Here is a 10,686-nt window from a genome sequence, read left to right as displayed (position 1 = left end):
AGGCGAGGCTGCTGGCGCGCTGCTCGGGGCTGGACTCTGGGCGTCCGACCCTGGGACTAGGAGGGGGGCAAACGCTGCCGAGAGGACCTAAAGCCAGGCAAGCGCTCCGGACTTGAAGGGAAGTGGCTCGAGGGGTGTCACCTAGTGTGTCACAAACTCCACGGCCGCTAGTCCAACCCAGACTCAGAGATATTTCGGCTCCTGCTTCTTTATATAGGAGGAGCCGGCTGCGTCACATGGCGTCAGGAGTCATGCAAATGAGTTGTGTACTGGGGCTTTGTGGCCCAGTGAAACCACATCCGCTCCCTGAACCTGAGGCTGGGACTGTAAACAGTTCAGCACTTTCTTGTGCCAACTGGCATCTCCAAAGAGGGCTCTGGAGATCGGTAAAAACCAAACTGGAACTGATTTCTTAGAGAAATTAATACAAATGCCATAACAGTAGATAGCGTGCAGTAGAGGGCGGTGCTGGTTTAAAAAATCCTTCTTCAGGGGTCAGCCAATATATCCCTATGGCTTTGCAATGCTATCACACACCACACTCCCTAGGCACCCAACCTAACCACGAGGAGCCTTGCCTTCTTCCCACTGCCTGCCTTCTCAGTCTCTCTCTTGCACAGTTTATCACCCTCATGTCCCCTCACTCAACCAGTGGGCTCGCTGACTTGCGCCAACGCTAGCACCTACCCACTCAGCTCCTCCTCTGGATATGCCTGTCTGTGTACCAACACGTGCACAGATCTGTGACATGCATGGGATGTGTGCACGCATCTGAGCAAATCTGAGCATGCCAATATGCCTGTGTGGAGGAGAGAGTGTCCAGGAGCTCAGATGAGTAGGGAAACATGTACAGGGAGCACCTGGCAGCCAGGTGGGTGACAGAGGATATGAGAGGAAATGGTAGGGGAGTGGGCACTGGAATGACCACAGATGCCAGCCGTTTTCTCTTTGGTTTCCACACCCGATTCTGCATTCAACATTCAACATTACCCATGATTTAATGTTCATATTTTTCAAAAACAATATTCTGTTACTTTCCTATAAACAGGAAAAGACAGCAAAACTACAAACCAAGACTATATGTATAAACCATCCCAAGAAAACACCTGTGATAGGTCCAGCCATACATAGGATTAGAGGGTACTTCAGGCACAAACAAATTCCAAGTCACAAGGAAATGAGGTTTGTTGCCTATCAAGAGGTATATATGTTTCCATCAAACTATAATTTCACCTTTTCAGGCTCAAGCTTAAAAAAAAAAAAAAAAAAGACATCAGAGGCTTGAGGTCCTTTTCTACAGCTCTTTCCTAAGCGAGGCCACCTTGTGGGCACACACAGAATTGCAGCCAGAAGGAGTAACCCAGCCACAACAAGAACAGGTGATGCAACTGAGAGTATTATTTACAACAACTCAGGGCCATAAGGAGAACATTGGGTTCCACCACATATACAATAGTTTGACTGAGGTTAGGGCCAATATTCATGTATCAGTTTGTGATTCAGGCTGTGGTCCAAGGAAATACCTTAATGCAATCTTGCTGTTGGAAAAATACTGGGACTCTCTTATCAGCAAAGAAGGTAATTATTATTTGCTTCAGGATATTTCTCCTAAACAGGTGCCTGGCACTGACATCCTTGTCAAGGCCCCTCGGGAAGCCCAGTCTGAAGGCCTTTATTTTCTCCAGGCTGCCAGGGCAGTTATGTCACGAAACAGCCAATATAATTTACTATGACATGGGGCTCCCATTGGACCCCACTGGTGGTATAGTATGTGTACAAGGGCCATTCTGTTTACAAAAGGATTAGAAACAGAATTATTCAAGCAAACGTACTACACTAGCCAGGGGTGCTGTTTTTCTTCACCTCAGTTAAGGTGGGAGACAATCCCAATCTCAGGATATTATGTTACATTTAGGTCACAAGCTGTCTGATCATGGTGTTTGCACTAAGAACCTTGTGTAGTAGTCAGAACAAAGTCCAGGCTATATTTATATGTCATTAAGAACATTAGCTAAGGGAAAAACCCTCTTAAATCAGGAGCTTAATTGATATTGGAATTAATTTTCTGATATATTAGCCTGTCTTCTGTGCTACATAGAGCTTTCTTAATCCAGAAAGAGTCTCTGAGTTGACTTTTCATCAGTTTGTAAATCTTCCCTAAACTAACTGTTGCTACTCACCCCAAGATTCCAAGGGAGATGATTAAAAGGGAGAGATAAATAAGCTATGTTGGCAGGAAAAAAACAACACCACCAGGAACAGGGCATAGGACAGAAGAAATAACAGCTCCTTTAGTGGGGACTCCCTTACATCAAGATGGAGGTAGAGAAATCCAGGTAGTTTGGGGAGAGAAGAAAAGACATTAAGTTTGCTAGCTAGGCTGTATTTGAAGTGTACATTAATTATACTTCAATTAAAAATATGCTGAGTTTGAGACCCACTGATAATAACAGCTACTATTAACTGAGCATCATCGTCTATGGGCCAGACACTGTGCTGGATATGCCACAAACCCTGCAGAGTAGGCACTGTCACAATTTTACAATTAAAAGAAACTATGGCGATGAGGGTCCGAGAACCTTCCTTGCCCAAGATGGCACAGCTAGTAAATTTCAGAGCCCTGACCTACAGACCTTGTTCCTACTACACTTACTTGTCTTATGGGGCAGGGATAGGTTTGTTGAATGAGTAATGCCAGGTAGCTGGGGGTTGGTTTGGAGGTGCAAGGAAAGGGGTGAGATGTAAGAAAGGGTGAGGGGCAGGAGAAGTTCCCCTGGGACTCCAGCAGCAGTATTAGAGAGAGTTCCAGAGGCTGACTTTGAGCTCTGTGAGCACAGCCGGCTTTTCTGACACTCATGGCAGGAGAGAGCAGTATCAGGGGACAGGAAGAATATCAAAAGTGTCCAATTTTTTTTAAATACGAGGGCTGTGCTTATCCACATAATTTTGAAAGGCAGCCACACAGCCATCAAAGAAAGCTCTCTCTGTCTATGGAATTGAAAACATTAATCCAACCAGGTGGCTTGCAGAATGGAATATGCAGTCCTGGGGTATACAATATCCCAAATAAGGTGTGGTGTCTTGGAGTAATCTTCACAATCCAGTCCAACTTCCAGTTCCCAGGGCCCCATAAACTGGCACCCTAATGAACTCCCTTTATTTCTATTCCTGCTGTGCTCAGCTTTTAAGAGAATGAAGCCAATGACAAGAAAACAAGCTATTGTCAGGGACTTAGTTTAAAAATCAACTTTGAAAGGATGTCCCAGGTTCAGCCCACACTCAGCCAATCTCACATCCCCTCTACACCTCTGGTTTGCCAGCCACCAGCCAAGTGAGATGGCTCCCTGTAATCCTCCCTTACCAAACAGTGGCTGTATCCCAGGATCCCAGGGCTTGCTAAGGGAAGACATAGACATAAGTGTCTCTGTAGAAAGATTTTCAAACAAGGGAAGGTGCGGGGGGGGGTGGATGAGAAGTAGGAAGAACCCAAAAGGTTTTCTGCTGAACCCTCAGCACACCAGAAAATTCCTCTGCCCAGAATAGCTGTGTCAGACTTTGCAGTAAGTGGAAGCTTGCCCTGTATAAGAAAGATATCTATTATCTGATCTAACTTTTCTGAGTCAAGTGCTGATCCATGAGGCTCTCAGCAGTCCTTGTGTCCTGTGGACTTTGAGGTAGGCCCCAGGCAGGAAATAGTGGATTATGAATTCAACAGCCCAACAACTTTATGTAAAAAGTTTCTAAAATCCCTTTCTCCCACCCTACATTTACGAGGTAGGCTGGACCCAGAACCAGCACAGCAAGAGCACTCAGCTTATGAGCCAGGTCCTCTGCTGGCTCTCAGTTATAGCCCTACAGCCATGAGATTCTGCAATTAAACAGATATAGCTGACCCTCCCTCTCTCAGGGACAGCCTTCTAGATGGAAGTTGGCATAATGAGGACGGAGAGGACTTCCTCCATTTCAGGAGGCCCTGCACGCCAACTTGTCCCCTTTGAGCTGGAAGAAGTGTCTCAGTATTCCCACTGGTCTGTTCCACTTCAAAAGCCAGACTCTCTAGGACAAGAGCCCTTCCTACTTCTGGTTCCCAGAGGACAGTGGGATGGAGACTGGACAGTCTGGACCGCAGAACCCGTGGGCAGGATCTCAGCAAGCCGCCAAGGGTTGGGGAGCAGACTCAGGGTGGGGGCGGTGGGTTGGGGGTGGCGATGAGGGGGAACATCTCACTTCCCTTTTTGTCACACTTGAAGCATTGTGTACCACGCAGCCTAAAGGAAACTATTTATAGGCAAGTCTTCCTTATTTTCTACAGGGAATGTTCCACCCAAAGATTCAGCAATGTTGCCAGCAAAACACAGGGTCTAGTGTCAGGAGAAGTGGAAAAAGACACGATGCAAGAGGTGCAGGACAAGCCACAAAGCAAATACTGGGTTAGGAACTGGAAAATGAAATAAAAAAAGATATTGAGCACGGGAGCGTTAGAACAGTTAATGGGACATGGGGCCGCTGCAAAACAGCCCTCCCATTTACTCTTCCACAGAGGCTCCCTTCCAGGGCCCATTCCGGAGGAAGGTCTGTCTACTTCTTTTTTAAAAAAAAATTTTTTTCTTTATTGATTAAGGTATTACATATGTGTCCTTATCCCCCCAATGCCCCCCATCCCACTCCCGTTCATGCCCTCACCCCCCTGGTGTCTGTGTCCATTGGTTATGCTTATATGCATGCCCACCCTCCCCCACCCTCCCCTACCTTCCCTCTGAGGTTTGATGGTCTGATAGATGCTTCTCTGTCTCTGGATCTGTTTTAAGTCTGTCTACTTCTAATTACTTACTTGTCCCTTTTTTTTTTGAAGAGGCTGGGGGAATAAGAAGGATGAAATGACACCCTTAAATTTGTCCTTGCTTCTCTCTTTTCTTCTCTCTTCCCCTCTATTTCCACTCCAGTGTGGAAAACTATAGACAGGAAAGCCGCTGCCACTTACATCGTGACTTTGGCTTCATGGAAAATTCCCAGACTCCAGAAGGAGGGAAGCAAGAAGAAAAGAAAGTGACAGAGAAATCACCTTGTCCTCTGTGGGTCATGTTAACATCCCAGCATGGCCATGGCCCAGAATCCCGACTTTTGGGGACAAGAAAATGGGGAGGAGGTTTCGGACACAGATGCTAAAGGCGATGGTAGGAGCCCAAGCAGAGTCCTCATGGAGATGGACACATGCTCTTGGAAAAGCAACTCTAGTACCCAATTTGGGCCAAACTCTGGCATTGAATGATGGCAGGAGCAATGAATTGTGCCTTTCAGCTCTCTCCTGGACAGGATCCCAGTGAGTTTCACAATCTCTGAGTGACATTAGGGATGACAAGCAGAACCAAAGTCCATTTGACAAGGTGTTCTACTCCACTTACCCTCAGTCAGAGAAATCCAAAAGTACTCTTGTCAAATCACCTTCATCATCCCAACTTTGGTAGCTAACTAACTATGGGTGGAACGGTTTGTCCTGGTGTCTCAGCAAGACTGGAGGTATTGACAATGTTATCCAGGAATGCAGTTTAGCTCAGTGGATCTTAAATTTCATGAACCTTGTGTCAATATTTATGCCTGTCTCCCTTCCTCTTATGTCTTGCAGCTGGTAAAATTTACCTCCACAATTTTTCCAAGCCCTCTCCTTTCTCATTTTCTACCCTCACCATTACCCATCTACAAGTATGAAATAGATATTCCTGAAAAAGAGATTGTAAAATTAACCTTGGTAAATGGAATATCTTTCTCCTCTCTGCTTCCCACACTAGTTGCCTTTATCATTCAATTCAATTCAGTTCAATTTAATTCAATTCGAAGTTGCTTGAAAGCCTATTCAAAGTGCAAGCACATGTCAGTGAAATTTTTAAAAAACTGGTAGTACAAGTAAAAAACTGTGTTTCCTTCCAGAGTACCCTGGGCCTGTGGCAACTTCAAAAGTCTCCCTACTGTTAGGTCTCAGTGAAATGTTTGCTTCAGGACAAAGCCCAGAGCTTGAGAGTGCTCAGGAGGGTAGCATGGGGTATAAGAAGGCCAACACCACTGCCATCCTTGGGCATCACTTCATTCTCAGAATCGGGCATGCTTTTTTTTTTTTTTTTTTTACTTTCCACCTGCCTTTTGGCCTGTGCCCATCTAGATGGGGATAACACAGCAGCCACAAAGCTTGGAGTTGCTCTGGGACTTAAGGCTCCTCTGACATTGTGGCCAACAATGCCACTTTGATTCCATTTCTTAACCCGTAGAATTTGTAAACAAAGGGAAGAAGGCACAGGTCTTTGTTCTCTGAGTTACCAGCTCCTTCCTTCTGAGAAGGGGGTGTCTGTGATTAGTGTGGGGGTCACCTCTACCTGCCAACCTTCTTGGCCTTCCTTCTTTTGCCAGTTCCTCTCAGTCTTACCCTTGTTGCATCTTACACTCCCAGAGTGGCAAGCAATTTCAAATAGGCAAATAGTCCTCCTCATCATGGTCCACCCGCTGGGAATCCTGACCCATTGCATCTTCCCCAGCGGGTGGGAAAGAAAGCAGCAAGAACATGACCACACCATGCTTGTCTGCACCAGCCTTCCACTAGCTTATCTGAGCCTCTCTACGTCTCTTCTACTCATTGGAGCAGTCCCAAGAGTCAAAATTCTAAACCATTTTTTTTTCCTGGCAGTTGCCAAGGTTACTTTCAGTGGTATGTGAAGGACTCTGGGCCACTGGCAATACTTGGAAGACAAGAACCAGGAGGATCTTGTTGGCGATGTGAGGCCAGCAGACTAGGGGCCTATGAAGAGGCCAGGGACTCTGAGGTGGTACACCTGGCTCCACTGTGGGCCCCACTATAGAATGAGTGACCTTTGAAGTGGTACAGGTTCCTTGGGGAACAAAACCACAGTAATAATGCTAGCCTTTTCAGGCACTCCGCTCCTGGGCCATGATGGGTAAGCATTATGAGCCTCACTGGGCTCTCACATTGTATGCCTGAGGCCCTCACTTACCTCACAGAAGAGCTATTCACCATGGGCTCATTTAAGGTAGCTCCTTGATCCTCTGTTGTGGGACTCTGACTTGTGAAGAGAGGCTCTGCAATTGCAAAGGCCCCCTGATTCTTCAGCCACACACACCCCTCCCCACCTGGGGCTTCCTGGAAGAAGAGAAGGCAGTCTAGATGGTGGCAATGGCAGGAGAGGGCAGGGGACACACTACTCCCAGAACAAAAAGGAGAGAAACAAGGCAAACTTCTCTCTGGGCAGGGCCCCCCAGCCATGGGAACAGAGCCAGGGAACTCAAAGAAGTGCTGGGAGGGGTTAAGGAAGGCCTCTCAGCCAGTTTCAGAATTGCTGACAAGGAATACACACACCTTATCAGGAAGAAAGAGAAGTACGGAAGCACACACACACATTTATGCAAACACCCTCTCAGCCTTTTGCAAATTCTAATTCACAGAGATAGGCAGGCAGAAGGGCATAATTCATTCCATCTCTCTCTCTCTCTCTCTCTCTCTCTCTCTCTCTGCCTCTGCCTCTCCCTCTCCTGTTGCCAGCTTCCCCATGATCCAAAAGGGATAGTAAAGCAACAAGCATGGCAAGATTGCAAAGCAGGACTCCCTAAACAAGCCTATGATTATCAAAAGCCATAGCCTCTGCTCTCTCTGAGGTCCAGAGCTGCCTGTGTGCTGTGCAGGAGTCATAGGTGACAGGGTCTTAAGGAGAGCATGGCAGTCAGGTGGATACAAGGAGAACCAACTTGTAGCCTTAAACTATATACCAGGAACAGGAAGTCCTGGTGCTGCCAGGTCCATAGTTTTCAAAGATGTCTACTGTACATTAAAATGAAAGAGAAGTAAAAATAAGTACCATTTGTGCATAATGAATCAGGTGAACACCTAAGAAATGATTCCCACAGGCTCCTTGTGAGGACTACTAACTTGAGTCAGTCCATAGATGCCATGTGACTGGCTACCTGAGAAGTATGATTTGAAGGGCACCGTGATAAATTCTTCTTAGTCCAAGCTGTTTGCCCGACCTGACTATGACAGTGCCTACAAACATCACCATCCAGGATTCTAATGAAGTTCTTTACACTTTGAAAAATTAGAAAAGTTTTTTCCAATGCAAAAAGCCCTGGGAAAGTGCCACATTCTGCCACTATTATTTACAAACACTTAAGTATGAACTAAATTATCATATTACTTTCAAGAGTGATCAGTGGCCGATCAGGATTACAAAACTACTGGACTATGGAGAAAAAGAAATGAGTTTCTTAACATTAAGACTGACTAGTGGAGCTGGTGGAAAATACATATGTCCTGGGCTCCAGCCCTAGAAATTTTGGTGGAATAGGTCTGTGGCTAGGGAAGGGTATTTTCAGATGATATAGATACAGCTCTTCTGGTCTCAGTCCATGGAACTGCTTTTGGGAACCACTGGTCTAAAGGTGAGAATCACCAAGACCCACTTTGGATAACGCCCCATGATGGGGTTCAGCATATCCCAGGCCTAATATCTGTTCAGCCATCTCTTTTCCTATTACTCCTGAAAACTTGATCAGAACATGAATGAGAATTGCTTTTAGTAGGAAAATCCAAACCTGCTCTGATTTATAAATCAGTCTTTGGCAATATTTGCCTCTCTGTTATGAAGAACAAATTGCTTCTAAGATGTTTCACAGCTGTTGATTGGAACTCTTGGCCTGAGAGGTTGGGGACATGGGGGCAGACATCACAGGGAGGGTAGAAAGAAGAATCCGGGTACAGGGAGAGAACAGGGATGGGTTTGATTTTTCTCCAACTGCACAGTTTGGTCAATTAACCAGCCTTGTCTACCTTCTACAAACGCCAGCTCTCCTGCAGCCCTTGGCTGTCAGCATCCCACCAAACATTGGTCCATTCAGAGACTGATTGGAGGGGTGTGATTCATTCCCCCTCAGAAGCCTGTTGGAGCTGACTACAGAGACTTGCCAACATGCCCATCCCCACCCTGATCCATGCCTTGTGTTCCTCCCCTTTACCATCCTCACCCCATCCTATGACTCATGAGTGCCTCCCTGGCCAGGAAGCCCACTGCTCACAGACTCCCCTCTCCCAGGGGGAAAGCAGAAGAGAAATTCACTGTTCTGTGGTACGCATCCAGCCTATGTTTTGTTATTTTATTTTATTTTTATGTTTAATTTATACTGTCTGCTAGGTTTGGGCTAAATAAACAAAGTCTAAGGTTCCCCTAAGGCCTGGACTTCCTGATTGCCTGTCAGGAACAGATTGACCCTTTTAACCTCTTCTCTTGCTCCTTGAGACAAGCTGTGTTGGGGGTGGGGTTTGGAAGGAGAAGACATTTTGGGTCAAAAGCATGAAAATTCTTAGTCCCAACCTAAAATATAGCCCCCCCCTCTTTACAAAATGAATGTTAAGTCCTGAAGCCACCTTACCAAGTAGACTTCTTTTGAAGGCAGGACTATAAGGGTAAAGCACAAAAATGGAAAATTCAAAGTATTTGCACTGATTTTTTTTAAAAATTATACTTACAAAAATCTTTGTACCACCAAGCAAAGACAGAAGGTCCCAGGTCTTCATGGGCAGAGCTGTGGCGACACAGCAGCCTTAAAGGTATATAGACTGAACAGAGCGTGGTGAGCCTGCCTGAGAAAGGCTTCCTGACATACACCTTAAAAAATAAGAGGAACACTGGCCCCTATGTCCTGGGATAGAGCTCTAACAGCAAAGTAACGAACCCTGGTCAACAGTTCTGACATCCTGTTATTTGCTAAAACTAATTATACCGTGGAGTTTATTGACAGAATTGCAGAAGAGCTAAAGTAAATATGGAAACTAAGGAATGGCCAAGTATAGGCAGTTCCTAGCTCAACAGTTGAGAAGAAGTGAGTTTCACAGATAATCCTTGGACATCTTAGAGTATTGGGGCCTGAGCACACTGGGGAGATAATTCAGAGGCATCTGCTATGTCACTAGGTGATCTCTCTCCAACAATACACTGCTGCAGTAATGGGCTTGGCCCAAGGAGCTGGTCCTGAGCCCTTAGATAGAAAGTACAGGTATACCTAGTTTTATTGCATTTCACAGATATTGCATTTTTACAAACCAGAGGATTATGGCAACCCTGCATCGAGCAAGTCTATTGGCCCCATTTACCAACAGGCTCAGATGATGATTAGTATTTTTTAGAAATAAAGTATTTTTAACTAAGGTACATACATTATTGTTTTAGACATAATGCTCTTCTACACTTAATGACTACAGTATAGTATAAACATAACTTTTGTATGCATTGAGAACCAAAAAATTTGTGACTCGCTTTATTGTGATATTCGCTTTATTGCGGTGGTCTGGCACTGAACCCACAATATTTCTGAGGTATACCTGTAAAGATAAGAATTGAGAGGGACTCCCTTAGTGCATATATCAGGGTGATGTACTCACTGAGAAACTCAGTTCTAGCACCCTTTCTAGATGGACTTGGTCAAGCACTAGCTGATTTGGCTCAGTGGACAGAGCATCATCCTGTGGACTGAAGGGTCCCAGGTTTGATTCTGGTCAAGGGCACATGCCCAGGTGGCAGGCTTGATCCCCAGTGGGGGTTGTGCAGGAGGCAGCCAATCAATGATTCTCTCTCACCATTAATGTCTCTCTCTCTCTCTCTCTCTCTCTCTCTCTCTCTCTCTCTCTCCTTCCTC

The 10,686-nt window shown here is 45.7% G+C and overlaps 1 protein-coding gene across 8 annotated transcripts in view; it reads right to left on the bottom strand.

The window, feature by feature from the left end:
- Window positions 1-10,686, bottom strand: part of TSC22D3 (TSC22 domain family, member 3) — a 62,454-nt gene that overhangs the window by 3,621 nt on the left and 48,147 nt on the right. The window contains exon 3 of one of the 8 annotated variants that reach the window (XM_014538836.1): window positions 10,308-10,372. The exons of the other annotated variants lie outside the window; for them this stretch is intronic. Coding sequence (XP_014394322.1) covers window positions 10,309-10,372 — 64 coding nt within the window. The 3' untranslated portion in view covers window position 10,308. Of the gene's footprint in view, window positions 1-10,307; window positions 10,373-10,686 lie in introns of those variants that run through there. 8 annotated transcript variants of the gene reach the window in all.

This window comes from Myotis brandtii, unplaced genomic scaffold (genome assembly GCF_000412655.1).
Source record: "Myotis brandtii unplaced genomic scaffold, ASM41265v1 scaffold199, whole genome shotgun sequence".
Taxonomy (NCBI): domain Eukaryota; kingdom Metazoa; phylum Chordata; class Mammalia; order Chiroptera; family Vespertilionidae; genus Myotis; species Myotis brandtii.
The sequence above is the reverse complement of the archived record's forward strand: the minus strand, read 5'-3'. Positions and strand labels throughout refer to the sequence as shown.